The 25,626-nt window shown below is 38.4% G+C and overlaps 1 protein-coding gene across 2 annotated transcripts in view; it reads left to right on the forward strand.

Moving 5' to 3' along the window:
• The window catches only part of CBS (cystathionine beta-synthase), a 42,052-nt gene extending 19,719 nt beyond the window's left edge, over positions 1 to 22,333 (forward strand). The window contains exons 4-17 of one of the 2 annotated variants that reach the window (XM_020973887.2): positions 144 to 278; positions 1,839 to 1,918; positions 2,100 to 2,234; positions 3,263 to 3,332; positions 4,355 to 4,446; positions 5,981 to 6,106; positions 7,247 to 7,331; positions 9,925 to 10,030; positions 10,905 to 10,982; positions 11,309 to 11,443; positions 12,663 to 12,771; positions 16,780 to 16,864; positions 19,321 to 19,362; positions 21,980 to 22,333. In XM_020973887.2, the coding sequence (XP_020829546.1) occupies positions 144 to 278; positions 1,839 to 1,918; positions 2,100 to 2,234; positions 3,263 to 3,332; positions 4,355 to 4,446; positions 5,981 to 6,106; positions 7,247 to 7,331; positions 9,925 to 10,030; positions 10,905 to 10,982; positions 11,309 to 11,443; positions 12,663 to 12,771; positions 16,780 to 16,864; positions 19,321 to 19,362; positions 21,980 to 22,089 (1,388 nt within the window). In that variant the 3' untranslated portion in view covers positions 22,090 to 22,333. The remainder of the gene's footprint in view (positions 1 to 143; positions 279 to 1,838; positions 1,919 to 2,099; positions 2,235 to 3,262; positions 3,333 to 4,354; positions 4,447 to 5,980; positions 6,107 to 7,246; positions 7,332 to 9,924; positions 10,031 to 10,904; positions 10,983 to 11,308; positions 11,444 to 12,662; positions 12,772 to 16,779; positions 16,865 to 19,320; positions 19,363 to 21,979) is intronic. The other variant, XM_020973888.2, reaches the window with a different exon arrangement.
• The last annotated feature ends 3,293 nt before the right edge of the window (positions 22,334 to 25,626 follow it).

Consider the following 25,626-nt stretch of genomic DNA (forward strand, 5'->3'; position numbering starts at 1 on the left):
AATCTCCCAAGTAGTGTGAGCCCTGTGAATGTAGGCATTCAGAACTGAATTTGGCAGAATCCTAAAGAAAATTCTAAAGGAGAGATAGGCTTACTTAATCGAAATCAGAACCACCTGATCTGTTATCCTCTGTCCTTCCCCAGTGGCAAAGTGTGAATTCTTCAATGCAGGAGGGAGTGTGAAGGATCGAATCAGCTTGAGAATGGTAGAGGATGCTGAAAGAGCAGGCGTTTTGAAACCTGGAGATACAATCATTGAGCCAACTTCTGGAAATACTGGTCAGTTTTATCAACACTGGAACCTTCCTTCCTTCTTCCCTAGCCCTCCCTACTTCCCCCCACCCCAACTCCCCTCCCTCCTCCCTACTCCCCACTACCGTAGAACCTTCCATTGAAACAATAACAACAAAACACATTTAAACAACAATCCACACATTTTATGACAGCGTATGCTGCATTCCACACCATCTGCCAAGTGAAGGCATGCTTCACTATTAGTCTTTTGAAGTCATGATTGTTATTGACCTCGATCAGAGTCTGTTCAGCATTGCTTAGTTACGTTTACAAAAATGAAAAGTTGTGGGGTTTTTTTTTCTTTGCTTCCAGTAGGAGTTTAGCTCCCAGTCAGTGGGAAAGTAGAGACGGCAAGCTTTGTGTACTTTCCCCCATCTTCATTGATTCTGATTCAATTCTTCTGTTTCCTTCAAGGCTTCAAGACTTCTTCCCTGGCAAGACCAACCTTATTGTGATCTTTTTACTTGACATTTACTTAGCTCGTATTCATATCATTAGTGTATCACATTATCATACACTTGATTGTATATTGCTTTGGTCTTACTTCCCAATTCTCTCTACCTAAATCCTTAGCTCTTTGAAAGTCAGATTATATCTTATATTTCTGTCCTCGTATAGTGACTGAAATTAGATGTGTAACAAATACTTATCAAATTGGACTTAGGCTTTCTGTGCTCTCTACTCAATTGGTTGTCTATTCTGGTAAATCCATTAATGTTTTATTATTATTATTATTAATGTTTTTAATCTACGTCTCCTGGGACTAGGGGGTCAAATTATATATATTTTGAAATTCCAAAAAATTTCTGTCCATTGAGGTATTTCCATTATGTGCTTTTTGGACGTGTTCTTGGAAGGACTTTAAATTCCACAGAGATAGTATATTCTTTTCAGTAGCTTATATGACCCTCTCAGTGCTGTGTCATTCCTAAAGGATGGTTGCACAGTCTACTTTAAACAACTTTTTTTGTGTGTTTACCTTTTTTAATTATTTATTTTGATTTATCAACAATCACTTCCATATGCTTTTGAGTTTAAAATTTTTCTCCCCCTTCCTATCACCCTCCCCAAGACAGCGCACAATCTGATATAGGCCATACATTTACATTCCTATTAAACATATTTTCACATTAGTGGTGTTGTAAGTAAAAATTAAAACCAATAGGAGGAACTATCAGAAAGAGGAAACAAAACTCAACCGAAGAGAAAAAAAAATAGCAGTTCAACTTCCATAGTTTTTTTTTGGATAGGGATAGCATTTTCCGTCACGAGACCTCTGGAGATGTCTTAAGTCCCTGTATTGCTGGGGAGGGTTAAGTTTATCAATATTAGTCATCTCACAACGTGGCTGTTATTGTGTACAACGTTCTCTTGGTTCTGCTCACTTCACTCAGCATCAGACCATACAAGTCTTTCCAGGTTTTTCTGAAGTCAGCCTGTTCATCATTTCTTATAGCACAATAGTATTCCATTACATTCATATCCCACAACTTGCTCAGCCATTCCCCAATTGATGGGCATCCTTGTTGTGTGTTTATCTTATAGGAATTGGCCTGGCTCTGGCTGCAGCAGTAAAAGGGTATCGTTGCATCATTGTGATGCCAGAGAAAATGAGTATGGAAAAGGTAGGTTTGCCCAAATTCACTCAGACTGATTGCTCAGGCAAGAGTGAATAAATCATTGTTAAAGCTCTGCTTCCTAATTTTAAACAGTACTCATCCAAACAGTTCCAACACCCTTTTTTGGATAGAATATTATCTCTTCTTGACCCAGACTACTCTGAATGTCAGTGTACTCTTCATTCAGGTGGATGTCCTGAGAGCACTAGGAGCTGAAATTGTGAGAACTCCAACAAATGCCAGGTTTGATTCCCCTGAGTCTCATGTAGGGGTGGCATGGCGACTGAAAAATGAAATTCCCAATTCTCACATTTTGGACCAGGTAAGGTCTGGCTGTACACCTGGAGTGAACAAAGACTATGCTAGTGGGCCTTGTCTTATATATTTTTGATTTTGCGGTCACATTAATCCCTAAGATAAGGAAGGTTTTTCCCTGTTGGGTTCTTGGTATAAGGCATGGAAGGGAAGCATGAATATCTCGTAGGTCCCTTAGACTTTTCTTCAGGAGTTGGTCTTCAGTATTTGCAAGCACAGTAGTATTAGGCCTATAGAGTAGACTCAGAATAATTAATTGGTAATTGCTTTCTGTCTGGCTCTCATATTTTTTCCGGTTCCATTGGGCTTGGGAGGATTGGTGTAGTTTTTATTTGTGTTCTGCATTAAGTAAATCAAGTAAATGTTAATCTGTCAGCATTTTTACACTTTATTGCTGTTTGTTTAGACTGAAATGAACGTTGTGTAAAGGACGTGGGATAGTCTTCTTACATAGGCTCTTCACGTTAAACCATTCCATAGCCACTTGTTTTCCCCTTTGAAGTTGTGCCTAAGGAAAGAGATTTTTAGGAAGCGCTTGACCTAATTGTCAGGCAGCTATGTTATAATATAAGGATCCAGGCTCTGACACATATTAACTGTGTGGTTGGGTGAGTCACTTAATTTCTTGGTTCTCCATCTGCATCCGTGAAATGGGAAAAGTAATATCCATACTACCTCCCTCATAGTGTTATTGTTGGGAACTTTGTATACTTTAGAAATGTGAACTATTATACATAAACATCAGGGGAATGTAAGTGGTTCCAGGACATGAGGATAAATGTTTTCTAGAGATTTTCATAATGCTGACTATATTTCTAACTTTCTGGGTGACCTTTGGGCAAATCATTTAACCCCTCTGGACCTCAGTTTCATCATTGTAAGCTGAGAGCATTGCATTAGATGAAGTAAAAAAAGTCAACTTTCCCATTCTTTGAGGCGATGAGCATTTTGCAAGAGCACTTTGTAGGGTGAATGTTATTTTCCTTCAACTTGTCTTACAATTCTGTTGCTCCCTTCATTCATTTTCCCATACAGTACCGAAATGCCAGTAATCCACTCGCTCACTATGACAGCACAGCTGAAGAGATCTTGCAGCAGTGTGATGGTATGTATGTCTTGTCCCAGGAGTTATGCGTGATTGCTACTGATTTGCTAGGTGCCATTTATTCTTCCCTATTTACCTCATAAGAGGTTAAGCCAATTTTAAAAAAATTCATAATGCTTCGTTGGGTATTTTCATAGAGGTCAGGGCAAAGTATGTGTTTGTGGGAATATTTTTGTTTGTTTGATCTACTTGATAAAATCTCCCTTAGGGAGAAGGAATGTATCCAGTGCCTCCCAGTAGACTGTAGTGTGCCAAGAGGGTAATGAGGTCTCTCCTGTCATTCCAGCTCTGGCACTGACATTAAGCAGCACTTAAACCCTGTTTTCTGCCTCAGAGCCAAGCAACATTAAGTTAGTTACCTCATTATTGGATTCTTTTTTGGTTTGCTTTGATTTGGCCCCCAAACCCTGAGTTTTGATCCAGGTACCCACACACCTTTCCTTAATCCATGCTCAGACCTGTCTCCAAGAGTAGGAGTTCTTATGAAGCTAATGAAGTAAGGGGAAATGAGATCTGGTAGACATCATTATCCTTTTTTAATAATTGATGGAAAACCATCTGATTTTTTTCTGGCCACTAATAAGAATTTCCTTGTGTAGGATTAGAAAGAATAAAGAACTCCTTTTGTCTCAGTTTCATATATATATATATATATATATATATATATATATATATATATATATATATATATATATATATATATATATATATATATATATATACACATATATACATATAAATGTATATATATGTATATACGTATATACATATATATACATATATATACGTATATATACATATATACACATATATATGTGTATATATGTATATATATACATATATACACATATATATGTATATATATGTATATATATACATATATGTATATATATATGTATATATATGTCTTTGGTTATTTGCCTCAGTTTGGGTGAATTATACTGCAGTTCAACAACATTTGAATGGCGATGTGGTCAAAAGATGATGTTAATGTGCTCTTCTAACTTCTTCCACAACAACAGGGAAATTAGATATGTTGGTAGCTTCTGCTGGCACAGGGGGCACAATTACAGGTATTGCCAGGAAGCTGAAGGAGAAATGCCCAGGATGCAAAGTAAGTTCTGTGAGAACCTAAACATTTCTTTTTTTTTTCTTTTTTCTTTTTGGTGGGGCAATTAGGGTTAAGTGACTTGCCCAGAGTCATACAGCTAGTAAGTGTTATGTGTCTGAGGCCGGATTTGAACTCATATCCTCATTACTTCAGGGCCGGTGCTCTATCCACTGCGCCACCCTAGCTTCCCCGGAACCTAAACATTTCAATAACTATTCCTGAAGGACGGCGTTAATATGAGCCTTATAGGGAAATTCCTTTCTGCTATGTAACTCTGAATTGTATATGTCAGATGTCATGAGTCCAGTTGTCAGTCTTCCCAAGAGTTTTAGATTTTATTTGCCTGATCGAAGGATATATAGAGATGTAGGTGGAAAAACTTTGAAGAATGTATCCCATAGAGCTTTGTCTTGGTACATCAAAATTTAGAAGACAATAAGTTATGTTTTCCTTTAGCAGGTTGAAAAAACTAAGTTTAGCACCTTATTAGCAAGAATAGTTAAAATAGTAAGCCATCAAATAACTCATCCCTGTTTCTTCTCCCTTTATCTCCCAAGTGAGATTTCTCCCCTACCACTACCCCTATATACACACATACCCTGCCTGCCTGCTCAGCTGAATTGAATTTTTCTTAAGAAGTTCATTGGAGGATACCTTTCATATTTTTTGCCCTAGGTTTGTGGTATTTTCCATGGGTATCAGAATTGCTAGTTATGTCTCTGATGGATGGAGAGACTTCCAGGAAAATGGTAGAATAAGAGATCACAAGAGAAATCTGATACTGAATAGCCCTCTCAAATATAAAATGTTAGTAAGGCTGAAGCAAAGCTGAGAATAAAAAAAAACCACGAACATCAAAAAATAAGACATCCATGTGACTAATAAACTCTAAATTAAGAAATTAGCAAAGAAGGAACAGGATACGGTAATCATGAGACTCAACAACTTTGAAATATTCATGGAAAAACAGAAATTAAACAGTTGGTTCACTGAGAAATAGTGTCATCTTGCTTCAGGATGGAATGGCATATGCAGTGGCAGATACAACAAAACACATTTTAAGAACTACCTAGGTTACCATAAAAGTAATCAAGGCTACCTAGAAAATGTGAAGAAACTAGAGTACCATGCAAGAAAATTTACTAGAAATATTTAAGGTTTGTAGATCAAATGCTAACACAGGTGAATATCAGATTCAACTCACTGTAATACATTGTCAAAGCCCAGGTGTACTGCTAAAACGGAGGGCTTTTGGGGGGATTTGTTTTTATTGGAGAATTCTGATACAGGACCTGGCAGTATTTCTGCACTTAATGTACATGGGTAGCCTTCCTCAGTCCATTGGTATGAGAATTGTGAATCTGAGACCATAAACTAATTAAAGGCAAATCTCATTCCTATGAAGTAAACTGACATCAAACTCAAGTAGGCACTTATTAATGCTTTTGATAGTGCTTCTGATGACTATTTTTTGTATATTTATGTGGGAACCTAAAAAGACATCAATCTTGAAACTTATTTTGGAAAATCTCTTCAGATCATTGGTGTTGATCCAGAAGGATCTATCCTTGCTGAGCCAGAAGAACTGAACCAGACTGACAGAACAGCCTATGAAGTCGAGGGCATTGGGTATGATTTCATCCCCACAGTACTAGACAGGAAGGTAAGCTGAATTGTAGATTTGGTGAGATTTGATGGGGAGATCCATTTGGAGAGGTTAGGTGGATTCTCGGGGGTCTCTTGAAAAAGTCTTCAGCAACAACTGTTGTAAAAGAGCAGGAAGCCAAAAGTGTATACAGATGGATAGGGAAACAATAGGAGTATAAGAAGTCACCATAAGCCACTGATGTACCTTTCTCTGTCATTTTCTTCTCATTTTGATACTTTTCTGTACCCTTTTGTGTCCTCTCCACCAGTATTCATAAGAGTTATGGATGTGTGGTCAAGTCTTAATGTGACAGGGTTTGGTTTTGGAGGGTAGATGTTAATGTTTACTTTTCTCCCATTATCTCCTAGGAGTAGAGGAGTTCATTCTCTAGAACTGTATCCCTGGATACCAGTGTAGTGTTTACAACCTAGTCCCAGCTCTGGGCCTAAAGACTAAGTAAGAACTTGACAATGATCAGATTGAATTAGGGTCTAGGACACCTGCTTTCTAGCCTGAACTTTGTTCCCTTATAAAGGACAGTTGTGGTATAAGTAAGGGGAAAGAAGGAATTGGGCAGGTTTGGAGGGTAGAGAAAATGCTCTGCAAATGGCAGCAGGAGCTGAACTTTGGCAAGAGACAAGAATAGATGGTATGGGTAGGTCCAGTTGCTAGAAAAGGTAGAGATCAACCTTATTCAGGAGGGCTGTAGTGAGGGAGCCTTTGGAGAGAATAATAACATCTGGTCAAAGCAATACAGATGATTTCAGGGGTAGTGTGGGAAACATTTTGGACTTGAGGGGCTAGAGTTACGCCCAAAAGTCTCCTTGGGATGAAAGGACTAGTAGGATTGTTTTCAAACCTGAACCAGAGAACAGAGGAGGAACTTGTCCAATCAGAGGAAGTTAATGGCTAAGTGGCAAATAACTATACAACTAGAGTTCTAGCCAATTTAAGCCATCTAGCCACATCTCTCTGTGAGAAAATGTATGTAAGTGAGGCAATGTATGTAAAGTGTTCTGTGAAACTTCAAATGTGACGTTACTATTAACAATCCTATCCCATTCCCCCACTACTCCCACCCCACCTAAAACACAGACAGTGCATCTCTACGAAACTGTAATATAGGACTTCATTTCTTTTTTTACCTGGTTGTAGATGGTGGATAAATGGTACAAGAGCAGTGATGAGGAGTCCTTTGCTTTTGCTCGAATGTTAATTGCCCAAGAAGGATTACTCTGTGGTAAGTGAGTGAATAGATTACTAATCCTACTATGAGTGATGTGCTGTGAACGGGACAGAAAAGAAATAGGACTGTGGGGGAAGAATACTATTTATTTTTTTAATAGTCATACATTTCCAAAATTTGTTATAGAAGTTGTTATAATTCCTGCCTTGTGTTTTGAAACATAGACATTCTTTAATGGGAAAAAAAAAACAATCCCTCTTAACTTTGTGTCCTGTAAAGCAGGTAGAGTTGCATCTCATTTTACAGAATGGTGTGATGTCCAAGGAGATAATGTCCTCCTTATGGCCCACAAAGATGTTGCCACATAGGTCACATGTAATTTATCAACCTTAATCATAAATTCACATACTTCTATTTGTGTTCACTTCACGAATTGGGTAAGATTAAAGGCAGTATCGTGTTCTGGGAAGATCATAGGACAAGAAAGCAAATGAACTAGGCCAAGTCAAACCTAGGATCATTGGGCAAAATTTAACTTCATTTCCTTCATCGATAAAATCCGAGGGTTAGATTAGATCTCTAAAGTTAAGAACAAAAGACTCCCATTTTCACTCTAAAATCGTAGATGGAGAGCTGGACTAAGAGGCATGAAGATCTGGGTTTATATCCCACCTCTGACCCTAGCTAAATCACTTAATGTTTTTGACCCTCAGTATTCCCATCTGTACAATGAGGATAGTATCTGTCCATGTATTTCTTTCACAGGATTGAAATACCGTTGAGATAATGCCTGAAAAGAATTTTTTAAAACTGTATCATTCTGGGTCATGTGAGCAACAAGATAGAGATTTTTTTCTAATTCCCACAACCTCTCAGACCTCTCTGAAACAGAAATTATGCACCAAAGATGAAGCAAGTTCAGCTGTCTCTGTAGTCTAGGACATTCAGAAACTAAAAAGAAGTTTAAAAAAAAAACAAACCAAAACCCATGAACTGACATTCACTGACCATAAGCTCCCTCAGCACCCCTCCCTACTTATCCCTCTACCAGTATTGAGGCTGCATAGTAGACCCAAGGATAGAGGATATATTGGTTTAGACTTGGAAGGAAATTCAGTCTTACACTCCAGTACCCCCTCTTTCTTTCCAGTGCCATGAAGACCCCAGCTCTAAGCTGTGGAAGTTTGCTCAGGCAGGGATAGATTGCGAATGATGGACGGCAGCACTTCAGGAGCAAAAGCTTGCTAGGGGCTGCAACCCCATAGTACCAGGGATGCAAGGCTTTGCATGTCTAATGCTGGAACAGACAACTCTTTAGCATCAGTGGGGCAGAGGACTGAGGAACAAAGGGAGCAGGACCATAAAGGACCAGGACTGGACACCGTATGTGGGTGGCTGTGGCGGTATGGCTGTGCAGCACTCCACTAAGCCTGAGGAAGAGAGCACAGCATTCAGCTAGAGCCAGTTCTGACCACCAAACAATCACTTTGGACAGAGACCCAGGCTGTTTAACCCAGCACTGGAGGAGCCTGAGATGCTTTGTGATCCACCCCACCACCACCATCAGAGGGGACAAAGTTAGAAAGTAAATTGGGGAAAATCAGTAGGTGGGGAAAGGCTAAAATTACCAACAATCTCAGGAAGAAGAAAACTCAAAGACCTTGAACATGAACAGATAAGTCAGCAGGGAAAATATTAACAAAAGAAGGAAATATGGCCTCCTGATCTAGTATATGAGTTCAGGTATCTGTGAATAAATATTGCAAAACAAAGGAAAATGATCCAACCCTTGAGAGAGAGGACTCTGAAATGTGAGGATAACATGGAGCCATAACAGTATTCCTGAGTGCTTCAAAAGAGAAATGAGAATGAGAAAAGAATTTATGGCCTGCACACCAAAAATAACTACTAGAATAGAAAAACCGGAATACACCATGCATGGCAAGTTTCATCTAAGCAACAAAAGAAGGAACAGTAGATTATTTTTTAACATACCCTCACTATGCAAACAAAACCTAGTGATCTTGAAGACAGGCTGCCTAGACAATCTAAGGCTCATAGGTCTCCCAGAAAAACAGGAAAAGACAAAAAACAACACACAAGGCAGGAAATAATAGAAGGGTGACAGATGAATCAGTGTCTCTCTGTGAGAGTGTACTACAATGCGGGAGGGTGCTTGAAAGGACAAAAATGGTAGGGATTTAACAGAAACAGAAGAGATTAAGAAGAGGTGACAAGAACATACAAAAGAACTATGCAAGAAAGAGCTTAACGTCATTTGATAACCGTGATAGTGTAGTTACTGATCTAGACCCAGCCATCCTGGAGAATGAAGTCAAGTACACCCTAGGAAGTATTGCTAATAATAAGGCTGGTGGAAGTGATGGAATTCCAGCTGTGCTCCTTAAAAGATGATACTGTTAAGAGTGCTACACTCAGTATGCCAGCATTGGATTAGAAAATACTAGCTTATGTCAAGGAATATTTTAAAAAAAAGTGATTTATTATGTCCAAATCCATCTATAATCCATAGGTCTGAGATTATGAATCCTTAATGCAACCAGTATACTGCACACTAGATCAGTTAGTCATAATTATGTGAGCTATAACAATAAGTGATATTTAATTACTTGGTTCTTTGTGACAGGTGGTAGCTCTGGCAGCACGATCTCCGTTGCAGTAAAGGCTGCCAAGGAGCTGAAGGAGGGTGAGCGCTGTGTGGTCATTTTGCCTGATTCTGTGAGGAATTACATGTAAGAAGGTTCCCCTTTTTTGTTTTCCTCCTTCCTTCAACCGTGTGTGTGTGTGTGGTGTGTATTGACAATGCATTACATTACACTGGTACCATATCACTGATGGGTGGTCTGCCCTTCCTATGAGAGATATTGATTCTGATCCTTGGGGGTCTATGTTCATAATACCCTTGGATAGAGATGTCGTAGGGAAATTGGATGTCCTTATAATGCCATATTAGTAACCATGCTTTCTGCATGCTTTGAATACATCTACTGATGGCAGCAGTATTTTTTCCCACTCTGCATCCCAGGAAAGCTCCAGGCATGAGTTGTATGTATTCTGAAGCAGCTAATACAGTGATGAGTATCAAGGACCTGAATCACACAGAACTCAGGATACAAATTGAGAGTTGAAATCCCACCTAGAAACTAATTGAATTGGTGTCTCAAGAACCACTGTAGGCGCTACCACCAGTAGAGGTCTTTGAGAAGTCTTCAAGATGGCCAGCCGCATCTGCTGGAACCCAGTAATCTCAACTGCTTTGTTGGCAGTTTTTAAGGTCAGTTTATGGCCAGCAGATAGCCATCCTGAGGTTCCATGGGTTTGTTCTAGAGCAGGAGGAGAGAGGAGCAGAACATCCAGGAAGAGGAGAAAGAGGACTTTCCTCCTAATACCATGCTAAAATCTTGGCTTTTCCCAACCTTATTCAGTTAATTCTGTGTTCTAAGAGAGTACATCTCAAACATTCCAACCTTCATCAATTCACTCTCCCTTCAAACTATACTTTAGGATTTCAGACATTGAGTCAATTCCAAGTATTCCACTGAGACACAGCCCATAGGAAACAGTTACTCTGGAAATAGGTAACTTTGGTTCTCTGATGATTTATAGGTCGAAATTTCTGAGTGACAAATGGATGCTTCAGAAGGGATTTATGAAGGAAGAAGATATCACGATTGCTAAACCATGGTAAGAAAACATTTTCCAGATTTCCAAATGCCAGTATTTTGGCAACTCAAGAGAATTGGCATTCTACCTAGTCTGACTGGTACAGTGAAAGAGAACACAGAGGCATTTGAGGAAGGAATTCATCTCCTGGAGCTAAAAATGTTGAAAGAATGAGACATAATGCCTTAATGAGATATGGTGTGATAAGCAGCCAAGTGGAGTAATCAATGCATATTTTCTCATTTATGTAATTCTTTTTAGTGAAAATATTTCTGGGGTCTTGGCTATGGTTTTCCCATTCTCTTTAATTCCACAAATGTACACATTTCTTTTCCATTTTTTTCCAGGTGGTGGCACCTCAGGATCCAAGAATTAAGCCTCTCTGCACCTTTGACTGTCTTGCCAACTGTCACCTGTGAACGAACTATTGAAATCCTTCGAGAGAAGGGTTTCGACCAGGTACCAGTTGTGGATGAATCTGGGTAAGTCCAGACCTTTAATTTTGTATGACTTTTTCTTATGTGTAATCCTGCAGAGTATAAAATGGTCTGCATTTGATTTTCCCTTCTATAGATTTCATTGAAATGAGACAGTATTGGTGACTGAGAATAAGTCTTTCCATATCATCCAGTCCTCTAATACTCCAGCAGATTTGTGATTTCATTTTGTAGGTATTCTCTCCAGAGATGTAGATACGAGTGCATCCTGTCCAGCTCTAGTGTGTTTGCCCATAAATTCATCACAGAGGATCCACTCAAATGTAGGGGCTTCCTTTAGTTCACTCAGCCTTGTGGCAAAACTGAGGAACATGTGGACAGTTCATTCATGTAGTTAGCAGCTGCCTATTATGTGCCCATTGTAGGCAAACCACTGTCCTAGGTGCTGGGAGAGATATAAAAATAATAAACAAACAATCCTTGCCTAGTTGGGACTTAAGAATCTAGCAGTTCAGATTAATCGACAAGTCTTGCATTACTTTTCACACAGGAGCCTAGTTTACTAAGTACCAGGGGAGACCTTGTCCTAGAGAGCCAATTTAAATTAAAGAGGGAAATCCAGATTCAAATTGTACCAGTTGTGTATAAGTGGTATGTAAAATTAATGAGGATGAAATTAAAAAGGATTATTCACTGAGTGCTTGTTGATTGGCAAAATCACTGTGTTAACTAATTGACTGGAGCTTAAAGCCCATTTGTACTGATGCTTGCTAGCCTGTCAGCTTGCTGTGCGACCTGGAATAAATCTGTGGCAGCCTCTGTTGCTAAGGTGGCGCGTTGGAATCTTGGTTCTTGTTTACTGTTGGCTGGAATGTCATACAAAATAAGTTTGTCCATACCATAGACTCTTATATGTTTTGCAAAGTACCCACCAACTCCTCAATTATGTATTATTATATAATTATCTGAAAGTTCTGATCACTTAATGAGTAATGACACTGATTTAGGTCTTGTTTGTCACATGAAAAGTTTTAAGATCAAAACTGATCAGTAAAGAAATGAGATATCCTTGTTCCTTTTTTCTTTATTTTTTTTTAAATAAAGCAGGAAACATAATGACCCCAAAGGACAAAACCATTTCTGACTTTTATGGTAGATGGTAGGTAGCCTTTTGAGCATTCTGTTGATATTGTTTGACTTGAGAAAGAAGATTCACATTCCTCTATTTTAGATATATATCTCTGTGTTCTCTATATCCCTACAGTTTGATATTGGGAATGGTCACTCTTGGTAATATGCTTTCATCCTTGCTTGCCGGAAAGGTTCAGCCTTCAGACCAAGTCAGCAAAGTCATCTATAAGCAGTTTCGTCAGGTAAAAATGTGGTTTACTCACCTAGCATGTACAACCAGACACACCATCCTATACTTGATGTTATATGGGCCTTTTTTTCTGTCAGAAGGTACTCTGAAAAACTAGGAACCCTTTCTAGAGAGAACTGCTCACTCACTGATGACCTTTCATAGTGAGAGGCATATTATCTACATTTTAACAGTGGGAATTCAGCTAAACAAAACATTTATAAAGCACCTGCAGTGAACACTATGCTATGCACAGAGAACAATGTAAAGATTAAATAAATCATAGTAGTGGTCCTCATGGAGTTCACAGTCTATTAAGAGAATGAGGGGTAAAGATAGGTTCAAATGGTTATACTAATGATATGTGGGGGAAGGAAGGGAACAAAAATTTATTGAGCACCTACTATGTGTCAGGCACTGTTCTAAGGTAATGGCATAATGTGGGAACATGGTAAGTTCTGTTCAGGGTCTGCAGAAGGAAGGAATGATCATTCTTGACTGGAGAGAGAAATAAATGCTACTCTGACAAGGTACTTGAACTCAGCCTTTAAAGACTGGTGATTTCAGTAGCAGGACAGTAATGGGGGCATTCAAGAATTCAATTTGCATTCTCTTCAGAGTAATTTCTTATAGATTCAATTAAATTCCAGTGCCCACTTTGTGTAAGATATTGTATTGGGTGTGAAGGATAGTGAGATAAATAAAACAGTCCCAGCCCTCAAGACAGGAGAGAGAAAACAGATGGGAAAAACTCAAAGTTGTGAAGTTTGAGCTACATTTTTAAATTCTTTGGTGAAGGCTGGTTGGTATATTTATGAATCATTATCAAACCGAACAGCATTTTCTTAGCCAGGTTTGGATTTATGCAGGATATGGCTAATGTGCTGGCAAGAAGAGAGCTCTTATTGTGTTTCCTTACTTGTTCAGCCCTCTTATTTAGTTTTTAATTGGAAAGTAGTGGGAGATTTGAAGAGAAAATTCTGTATAGTCTTGAGTATGTTGAAGCAAAATACCTTTCAATGCAGCAATGCCTTTTTTTTTTTAGACTTGGCTATAATCTGATGAACAAAGGAGGAAACACTTTCTCACCAACACCTCCCACCTTGAACCTGCCACATCCACTCAAATTCATAGTCTTTGTAGCCACATTGGCTAAAAGGGAGAATTTGTGCTCACCTAGACCATTTCAGAACCTTACATTTGTATAGATAGCATTTTACAGTTTACATAGTATTTCTTAGAATGTGTTTACTTATTCTGCTTTTTGGTATTTGTCTTATGTTCTTTAGTACATGCTTTTTATGCTCTCTAGCATATGGTTAGGTTTTTTTTTATGGTTAGTTTTTATATAGGTATTTTGTACCTCTGTGTGCTGAAAATAGATGTATTCCTTAGGATTACTCTTCTGTAATAGTCATAGGTCTATCATACCTAAATTTTCTAACATTGTATTAAGATACTTAACTTCTGTCTTATTTTGTTGTTGTTGTTAAATTTATCCAAGTCTGAGAGAGGGCACATTTAAGCCATCTGAAATTATTATTTTACTGTTTAGTCTTTATAGTTGTTAGAAACAACAAATTATTGGGTTTTGTTTTGTAATCTATTCTACTTCCCTTCTCCATTGTTCTACCCTTCTGTATTTTATGATTGAGTCCATCCTATTCATATTCATGATTATGAAGGGTTTGTTTTTTCTTCCATATCTTGTTATAATAGTTCTTCTTCTCTCCCTCACCTACTACCTTTGGAATGTAATCGGCACCTAAATATTTGTGGTTAGTATTGCTGAGATTTACATAGCACTTTCACATAACATTTCCTTACTTGGTTCTGTGAGGACTATTGTTAAACACAGCTTGTTAGTATCAGAGCCAGGAATAGAAATTGAATTCATTCCTTCTTCTTTCCTCTATACCAAGATTCCTAGCATATATGAGTATCATTTCTCTTTTATATTGTTTCTTCACTGCAAATTAACACCTTTTTCTGGCTCAAAGGAGACCTACTAATGACAGCATAAATTCTTTGTCCTTTGCTGAATATAAGGTTGGAATTATGGTTATGGAAACTTGTTTCTATTTATGTTATTACTTCTTGGTTGTCCTTATTGGGGAGAGAGAGAGAATGTGTGCTCTGGACAAAAAAAGGGGTCCCCCCCACCTTGTCCTGCAGAATCAGTTCTTTCACTGCCATAAATGGTCTGAAACGTTACTTCAGACTTAATTATATCAGTAAAATCTCTGGTTCATTTTGAGCCCCCCCCCCCAACTTTTTCTTAAGCAAATAAAATGTGTATAAAACACTGATGCCTTGGGCTAACAGTTTTATATCTTAATACCACTTTGTCAGATTCAGTATATGGCATTATTTTTAAAAAATTTTAAAGAAGCACAGGTAAGCTTTGGAATTACTCTACAGGAAGTGGGAGAGAGGGGAGAAGGAGATTGTCCCAGTTGTCGTCCTCTGTTCTCAGCAACCAGACTGCTCCAGTTTTTCTGTATCTAGTCAGTGGGACTCCATAGTAATCAGTTGCTTCCATAGAAAGGCACTGGGAACTTGATATCCACCCACAGACACTGATCTTCAATGAGTCTGCTATCCAGTGATGTGCTACTGAACGCTACATGTATTCTCACCAGTGTGTTCATACCATTAGCCAGGTGCTTTGCCATTCCTCTGCCTGTATACTTAAAATCTACTGCTCTATCATAGATCAGATAGCCTCTCTCCCCCCCCCCTTCCCCTGGGGAGAGTATGGGTGGGATCACATCTTAACTTGAGATTGTGGATAAAGAGTCAATAAGAGCTTGGCTCAAGCCCAACTCATATTGTGTGACCCTGGGTACAAGTTATTAGCTGCAGAACAGTGGCTGACCTGCACTGGAATTTCCTCACCAGAGGATTTGTAAATTAATGAAATCACAATGAAATGGTAAGGAAAAAATGTTCCAAACTTGGGCTCCTCCTTCTGGTAAGACTTTAGAATTCCTTCCATCATGCCAAAACTATCTCTAAAAACAGATTTCTTATGGAATGTGTTGAGTCTTCAAAAAGGCTCTGTGGGCAAGAAGAAAGGATTGATTGATTTTAAGTAAACATTAATTTTCCTATTATTCTAGTTCTGAGGAAAACTTATTCTTAAGTAGTTTCTACCCTTTAATAGTTAAAGTCCTTGGGATGGGTTATTCGTATTTGTTCACTTTGCTGTTTTATTTTAAATTCTCATTTAATAACTGACCAATGGTTTGCTGAATGCTTGATTGCAAAATTGAAAGCACTGTTGAAACTTTGTCTAGCTTAACAAATATTTGTGCAAAGAAACCTCACCTTGATGGTCACTAACAAAGTCAAGGACTTTTGGTTTTCCTAATTAGCATAGTTCTTGCAAATTAATTATCTTTATGCCTGTAACGTTATTGAGTTATTTAGGAAGAATTCATACTATGCTGTAACTATTATTTTCCTTCCCAATCAATTCATAATTAACGTAACAAATATTCATTGGTTGGTTAAGACAGTTTTCTCTGTAGAGTAAGTCTCTGATCTCCCAGATGTATAAATCATTTGTAGCGTGTGCAAAATATACACACGTTTACTTGTGAGAAAATGACTTATTTCCTTTTATGTTTCCCTTTTCTGATATCTTTTAAGCTCTTGGTTCAGTTCAATGCTAGGAAGATTTCTTTGGTTATTTTTAAAAGACCATAATGTTAAATTTACTCATTTTAGCTTTTGATCTTCAGACAAGCTTTATTTTGAGTTTTGTTTTTCACCAGTATCTAATTTTATTAAGGTACAAAATGGATCCCATTAATGTAGATAGTTCTTTCAATTTAGATTATGACTCATCCCTCCCTATCCTTGTCCATATCCACTGATAAATTCACCACTGGCCATGCACCTGGGAGGGGGGGTGTTGTTGAGGAAAAAAGTAGCCATTTACAGTTCAGCCATTTTACTTTGGGCTCTCCAGGGGAGCCAAGAGGATGCATAAACATACATATTCTTTATTTTGCAGATTCATCTGACAGACACCTTGGGGATGCTCTCCCACATCTTAGAGACTGACCATTTTGCTCTAGTGGTTCATGAACAGATTCAGTGTAAGTTTACTTTGTTATTCCCTCTGTAGAAATCCTGGGAGCCTGAGATAAGGTACAAGGCCAAAATCCACGGATTGTGGAGGTTGCCTTTTTGGCTTGTTTTTAAAGTATTGTTTTATTATTACATTGTTCTAACTTGAAATTCTTCTGGAAAGAAGTAATTTAAAACCAGTCTCTCTCTCTCTCCTTAATACCCTTGCCCCTCATTGTTTAGCATTAAGAGACATGGGAGCAGGTTCTAGGTACATGTACGCGAAAATTTGCACTTTCTGGCACAGTGGAATCACGAAGATCTGAGTTCAAATCTAGCTTCAGACACTTCCTATCTGTAACCCTAGGCAAGTCACATAACCTTTGTTTGACTTAGTTTCTTCAATCATAAAATAGGGACGGTAACAGCACTTACCTGGCAGGGTGATGGTAAGGATCAAATGAGATAATATTTGTAAAGCACTTAGCCAAGTGCCTGACTTATAGTGAGTGCTATATAAATGCTTATTCCCTTCCCTTTTCTTTCCCTCTTCCCCTTCCCTAGGCTGCCATTTCCCTTCACTGAAAGGAATGTCAGAAACTACATAGCTCTTTTCTAGGTACCTGCCCTAAGAAGCTTTTCATTGGCATAGACATGGCACCCACCAAGCCCTTCACTCGCGTGTCCATCCCGAGCTTGCAGGCTTGGTTGTGCATAGCTCAACACTGACTTTCTGCACAATTGTGAGCTCATGTATGACTTTCCCCCAGATCTGTGCTCTCTGTCTCATTTCTTCAGGCTGGGTTCTCAGTGCTTTCCAAACCTGCAATCAATTCATATTCCCCCCGCCCCCCCCCAATGCTTATGGGAAAAGGCTAGAGGAGACATGCCTCCCTTTTCCAGTTTCTTTCTCTCTCCCTCTTTTTATTCGCCACAATAAAAAGGGCACACTAACAGTAGCCCCCACCTCTACTAATTGAATTAAAGGGTCTCTGAGTTCCCTTTCCAGTTTTGAGAAGGAAGGAAAGTAATAGAGAAGGCAGAGGAGGGTGGTAGGCAGCCAAAGGTGGAGGCTGTGAGAGTGTGTGTGATAGTGGGAATTTTGATCCAGATAGCAGGGAAGGTCTTACGAGGGCTGTAGGATGCTGTTTTCAGGTTTGGGAGATCTTGTTGTACCTTCCAAACTATGCTGTCCACCTGTGAGGCTGACCTTCCCAGGAGTCTGGTCCTTTGCTGTTGGAGCCAAGTCCATTAAAGGGGTCATGTGTTCAGATCTTTCAACCTTCTTTATAAAAATTACTTATGTAGGTTAAGGGATAGTCTTACATTTAAAGGGAAAACCCAGGAAAATATCTGAATCAAAGCAGTTGTTCATTACTGATGCTGCTTAGCTACTGGTTCCCTTGCAAATGTTAAATTTATTTTGTGATTTCTTATCTTCATAGATGTACAATGTACTACAAAAAGTACTGAAAGAGTGAAAAGACCTGGGTTTAAATTCTGACTCCATCTCATTTACCAGTTTTGTAACTGGGGCAAGTCCCTTCTGAGATTTTACTTTCTCGTGTATGTGTAAAATGTGGATAATAATACTTATACCACCTACCTTATACTGTTTTTTTTTTTTAATGAGGCAGCTAAGTGGCTCAGTGGATGGAGTGCTGGGCTTGGAATCAGGAAAACCTTAGTTCAAATCTGACCTCAGACACTTACTAGCTGTGTGACCCTGTTAATCTCTGTTTGCCTCAATCCACTGGAAAAGGAAATGGCAAAACCACTCCAGTATCTTTGTCAAAAAAATCCCACGGACAGTATGGTCCATGGGGTCATGAAGAGTTGGAAATGTCTGTATGACCGAACAACAACAAAACATGCTTTATTAGCTTTTTAAAAATTCTGTATAAATGTGAGGTTACATGGGGTAATGGATAGAAGACTGGCCTTTGAGTCAGGAAGACCTGAGTTCAAGCCCTACTACATATATGCAGCTATATGACCATGAGCATCTCACTTAATCTCTTAGTGCCTCTGGGCAGCTCTCCAAAACTATGTTACCTATGATTTATTGTTCTGCTATTGGAAAGAAGAATAATTTCTTCACTGAGTGCCTCAGATTGATGAAATCACAAGTCCGGGTCACCCCAATCCACCCAAAGTGTGTGTGTGCGTAAAAATTATGTTGTTATTATTGAGATATTTTGCAAGGCCTATTGTATGGTATTCATATACCAAAGAGATATCATGTCTGTTTTACTGTATAGTCAAAAAAATATTCCATGTTCTTATGTAGGCATTTATTAGTTGTTAATTTACCAAAGTGGTGATTTTTTTTTTCAGAATTGTTTATAGTTTCTTACCTACTGTTACCTTCAATAGTAGGGTGAATGTTTTGAGTTATTTTTCCAGTAGTGGAGATTGCCAGTGAGTTTTCTTTGACATGGTCATTTTTCTAACATTTCGATTCTAATGCACTTGGCTCCTACAGCACAGGACCAGTCCTTGTCAGAAATAGTGGGAGGGAGTTCAGGTATGTACACTTAACCTCTCTGAACCCATTTCCTCATCTGTAAAATGAGAATAATAACTTCAAAAGTACTTATTTCACAAGGTACTGGTGAGGTTCAAATGAGCTAATGTTTATAAAGGGCTTTTTGAACTTTAAAGTTGTGTATAAATGTTAGGTAGTAGTAGTAGCAATAATCGTGTTTATACCTCTGTTTGTAACCACACAACACTCAATACCCTAAGAAAGCAGCAATAAAACTAACTAACCCTGACCTTCCCTACAGAAGTATTGTAGAGCTTCCCCTAAGTCCAAAGTCAGGAAGTAGGCTAGAAGAATGAGCATTTAAAAAAAGAATCCTACTGTAAAGAACTACTGTGGTGACAGGGATGCTCAGAACCTAAAAGTGGAATAGGAGAATAATTTCAGAATACATACAGCTAATACAGAATAATACAGCTTGGGCGTAAACTAGAATTCCTGGAAGAGAGGAAGCAAGGAATTTTTTTTTTAAAAAATTTGTTTTAATGTTTTTATAACTGAAAAAATTGAAAAGAAATGACAGCTATGGAAAAAAAGAATTGGAAAGGGTACTAACAGCTTGGCATAAGAGGTATAAAATCTTGCCCGAGCAGCAAACTCCCTGAAAATTAGAATGAACCAAATAGCAGCCATCAAATATTGAACCAAAGTCAAAAGACTGGAAAACAAAGAAGAAAGTGTAAGATGTTTCCTAGTAAAAACAGCTGACCAGGAAAACACATTGAGGAGAAAAAAAATAAAGAATCATAGACTATCTGAACACCATGACCAAAAAAAATCTAGACAACCCGTTTCAAGAATTATTAAAAGGCAATTGCCTACGTCTCTTAGAACCAGAGGGCAAAGTGGCAAGAAACCAATGGTCACCTCCTGAAAGAAACCTCAAAATGAAGATTCCTAGGAACATCATAGCCAAATCCAAAGGTTCCAGGTCAAAGAAAAAATGCTGTAAGCAGTCAGAAAGAAAGAATTCAAGTATTGAAGGACTGCAGTCAGGATCACATATAATTTAGCTGACCTTTTTTTTTTTTTTTTTTTTTGGCTAGGCAATGGGGTTAAGTGACTTGCCCAGGGTCACACAGCTAGTAAGTGTTATGTGTCTGAGGCTGGATTTTGAACTCAGGTCCTCCTGAATCCAGGGCCCATGCTCTATCCACTGTGCCAACTAGCTGCCCCAGGATCACATATGATTTAGCAGCCACCGGTATAAAAGAGAACTTGGAATACAGTATTCCAGAACACAAAGGATATGGGGTTTACAGCCAATGAATATCATACTCAGTAGAGCTGAGCATGATGCTGCCAGGGTGGGGGTGGGGGGATGGACTTTTAATAAAATAGAAAAGTTTTAAGCATTGCCCATGAAAAGATGAGCACTATGGGGAAATTCTGAAGTTCAAACAGAGGAGTAAAGAGAACCACAGAAAGGTACAAATGAATGAACAATGATGGATTAAACAAGGCTTAATAGCTTACATTGAAATATGGGAAATATGATACGTGTCCCCTCTGAACACTGTCGTCATCAGGGTTCATAAATGAAGTCTAATTAGACATGGCCTTGGAGTGGTTCTCTTATTTTGTCTTGATGAGTTGAAGAAAGAATGGAAGGAGAGAGAAAGAGAAACACCCTGGTAGGGGTTTAGGAGCAGGGAAGGTAAATGGGATTGGATGCACAAGTAAACATCTAGATACAAGTATGGCTGACGCTTGAACCTCATTCGTATCCAAGTTAGTCAAAAGAAGGAAGAATACATTCACAAATGGGAACAGAAATACATTCCATTCAACAGGGAAAGGGGGAGAAGCAAGGAGGGTGAATTTAAGGGTGGATAGATTAAGGGAGAGATTGGTCCAAAGCAAAACAAACTATAAGGATTTATAGCTGTCTCAAGTGATAAAGAATGAGGGGCTCCTCGTCAACAGGAGAATGGCGAGGAATGGCTGAATAAGTTACGACATAAAACTGGTATAATACTATGACCAACCAGTATTCCAGAGATCTAATGATGAAACATGAAAGCAGATTTTTTTTTAAAAGGCCATTACTGCTGGCTGGTATGTTTTTTAGCCAGAGTAACACTTATTCAGAGATGTGGTTAATATTTCAGGATTAAAATAATCTATCAGATTTCTTTGTGTATCCCTCTTACATGTAAGATTACATTATTCTAGAAATAATACCTTATTTGAGGGTTGGGAGAGGTTAGAGGTAAACGTCAGATTGCCTCTCACTCCTCTGGAACATACTGGGGCAAAGTCATCCAAAGTGCAGTTGTTTACAACCCAGATGTTCCCTAATTTGGACAGGATTTTTATGGTTTCTTTGAATACCTGGGCATGGCAGGGGTAGGGAAGCTGCAGCCTCAAGGCCATATGTATCCCTCTAGGTCCTCACATGTGGCCCTTTGCATCCACATCAGTTTGTTCTGTGACGTTTGGATTCGGTTAGAGGACCACATGTGCCCTTGAGGCCACAGGTGACCCACCCCTGGGGTTAAGAGCTGCCTGAGAAAGGTTTGGTGTTCAGTTCCTTCTCGAGCCTTCTAGGAAACTACTAAGGTTGCTTTTTCCTTTATTCTTTTCTTTAAATCCTTAGATCGCAGCAATGGCAACTCCAGTCAAAGGCAGATGGTGTTTGGTGTTGTCACTGCCATTGATCTGCTGAATTTTGTGGCTGCCCGAGAAAGAGAACGGAAGACAAATTAATCTCGGCTATGACTACAAAGAGATGCCACTAAAGGAAAACTGCAAAGCCATCTTATTTCTTCTCTTTTTATACTAATTTGGCATGTCCTTATCATTTGAGTTTCTACTATTGGTACTTTTTTTTTAACATTAAGGGATAGACTTGCTGTGGAAACACAGTGAGCATTGCTTTAATATTTTGCCAATAAATAAATAAAATAGTATTTTGAGTGGCATCTGACCTAGTAAAGAAGCATTAACCTTATCACCAGAATTGTTATCAATTTTTCTTTTTAAGCCTTTCCAGAGATATATCTATTTAAATTATAATTTAATTTGTTGGTTTTTAAAAATATCCAATTTTATTTTTTTATTTTTAAATTTATTTTTAGTTTTCAACATTCACTTCCATAAGCTTTTGAATTTTAAATTTTCTCTCCCTCCCTCCTTGTGATAGTGTGCAATCTGATAAAAGCTCTACATATACATTCTTATTAAACATGTTTTCACATTAGTTATGTTGTAAAGAAGAATTAGAACCAATAGGAGGAACCACAAGAAAGAAGAAACAAAACAAAACGAGAAAAAAAAGAGCAAATAGTATGCTTTGGTCTGCCTTCCAGCTTCATAGTTCTTTCTCTGGATGTGAATAGCATTTTCCATCATGAGACTTTCGGAGAAATCTAATTTTCTTTTAGAGGACATGTCTCTAAAATAACAAAGATGCACTAAATATGACAAGATTATTAGCTTGTTCAAAACAAAACTTGGGCTGGTTGGAAATATCAAGGTCTTATAGAGGAAGAGGCAACATCATCTGTTGTCTACCAATTATGTTACCAAAGAAAAACGCCTACGAGGCACACAGTTCAGCCCTGGTGTCAGAGGGGAGAGGAGCTCTGCTATCAGGGCATATAGTTCAGGATTCAGCACTTGCTTTCTATACATTCCCTAAGTAAAAAAAAAAATTGGAGATACAGGTTCAGCTGCTGAACCAACAGTCACATACATTCCTGTTAGGCTTTTACTTCTAAGGAGAGAAATGGCATGATGGAGGTACAATGCCCTCAAGCTAAATGCAGTACAAGACCAGAGCAGAGAGTGAAGCAAGTGAGGTGAGATGCACGAAGGAGGGTGCTTAGGATGGAAGGACACAAGGCAATATGATGGTGTCCTGGAATGGAGGGAGGCACTTGCCACAGACCATATGATGTGGGTTTTTATTAGATTCTTAATCTGGATCTAACAGGACCAGGCATGGAGAGCAAGGAGCTTAGACCAGAAGACAAAGGGTCAAAGCTCAGAACTGGTACTAATTCATGGTTGGAGATGAGCAGAGAGAAATAATTCCTAGTTGACATTCAAACTCCCTGTAAGAAAAAGGGGCTTCAGATTTCACTGCAGGCCTTACTCTTGCCTTATGGATGACAGTGGATTTTTTGAGCTTCCCTGTGACTTTTTAGCAGGTCAAGGAGGCTACTATTTATCTTCAATAGCTGTGGGCAATTTTTTTTTTTAAAAGATTGAGGACAAAACAGTCCTTGTTCTGGAGCAATGTGAGAAGTCCTGGAGAAGAACATTCTGCAATGCTTGAATTATGTTTTTATGAAAGTACAGTAGTCACTCAGAGCCAGTAAAAAACAAAACAACCCGAAAGCTAATGAGGAGTTTCTGTAGTCTGAACGTAGCATTGTGTTGGTTTACTGATGTTGGGCTTTGAGAGCAGTTTCCTCTAAAACCTTTCATACCTATTGATAAAAAATTTTTGAGTACCCCCTCCCATATGGGTATATTTACTCATGAATATGTCATATATGTCAAAATACTTGTTTACTAATTATGCACATATAAAACAAAAAATAGAAATTTAAGGTTTAGAATTCAGAAGTTCCCAAAGTGGGCTATGCTACCCCCCTGGGGGACACTGGAACAACTGGGGTGGGGGGGATGGTAGCCTCAAATGTAATTGGAGAGTGTTGAATAAATATAAGGGCAGTGGAAGCATAAGGAAAGAAGAAAATTTTGAAAAACCGTTCATACAAGGTTCATCTGTTGTGTAACAGTTAAAGTTGTAGTGATTACATTATTTCCCAAATAAACACACAAAATGCAAGTTATAACTGATCACTGGTCAAGTAGGCAAGCGTGTCTCGGACGTTGTTGGGAAATCCAGCATGCATCAGCAGAAATATGTGAGTGTAATGACTTGTTTACAATATGACACAATAGTTACATGATGCAATATTATGTCATCAAAGTTTCAGTATGGGAAAAAATCCACAAATTTACAATAAATTATTAAATTTAAGATGTGTCATTTAAAAACATTTTTAAATGATGCAAATTTTTAAAAATGTTTTTTAAAGTATTAAAATAAATTTCCATGGGGATGCTGAGTAATTTTTTTATTTTTTTATTATTTTTTTAATTTTCTTTTTTTTATCTTAATATAAATTTATTTATTTTTAGTTTTCAACATTCCCTTCCACAAGTTTTTGAGTTCCAAATTTTCACCCCATCTCCCCCCTCCCCCACCCCAAGATGTCATGCATTCTGAATATCCCTTCCCTTACTCTATCCTCTCTTCTATATCTCTCCTCTTCTCTTATCCCCTTCCCCTTCTATTTTCCTGTAGGGCAGGATAGACTTCTGTACCCCATTTCCTATATTTCCCAGTAGCATGTGAAAACATTTTTTTTAGAACATATGTTTTTAAAACTTTAGGTTTCAAATTTTCTCCCTTCCTCCCTCCCCACCCACCCTCATTGAAAAGGCAAGCAACTCAGTATAGGTTGTATACGTGCAGTTATGCAAAACACGTCCATAGTAGACATGTAGTGAAAAACTAACTCTATTTCCCTTAATCCTATCCTGCCCTCCCATTTATTCTATTCTTTCTTTTGACCCTGTCTCTCCTCAGAAGTATTTACTTCTGATTAACCCCTTTCCCAATCTGCCCTCCTCTCTATCATCCCCCTGCTCTCTTGTCCCCTTTCCCCCCTATTTTCCTGTAGGGTAAGACAGATTTCCATACCCAATTGAATGTGTATGTTATTCCCTCCTTAAGCCAAATCCTATGAGAATAAGATTCACTCATTCCCTCTCACCTTCCCCTGTTTCCCCTTCCACTGTAAGAGACTTTTCTGTTTTTTTTTTGTGAGATAATTTACCCCATTCTACCTCTCCCTTTCTTCTTCTCCAAGTATAATCCTCTCTCATCCCTTAATTTTATTCTCCAGATATGACCCCTTAATCTTCAGCTCACCCTGTGCCCTCTATCTATCTACATATACATACATATAATTTTTTTCCTCCAACTACCCTGATACTGACAAAGGTCTCATGAGTTATAAATATCATCTTTCCATGCAGGAATGTAAACAGTTCAATCTTAATAAGTCTCTTATGATTTCTCTTTCCTGTTTACCTCTTCATGTTCCACTTGAGTCCTGTATTTGAAAGTCAAATTTTCTATTCAGCTCTGGTCTTTTCATCAAGAATGCTTGAAAGTCCTCTATTTCACTGAATGACCATTTTTTCCCCTGAAGGATTATACTC

The sequence above is a fragment of the Phascolarctos cinereus genome, unplaced genomic scaffold (assembly GCF_003287225.1).
Source record: "Phascolarctos cinereus isolate Bilbo 61053 unplaced genomic scaffold, phaCin_HiC Scaffold_726;HRSCAF=1367, whole genome shotgun sequence".
Taxonomy (NCBI): domain Eukaryota; kingdom Metazoa; phylum Chordata; class Mammalia; order Diprotodontia; family Phascolarctidae; genus Phascolarctos; species Phascolarctos cinereus.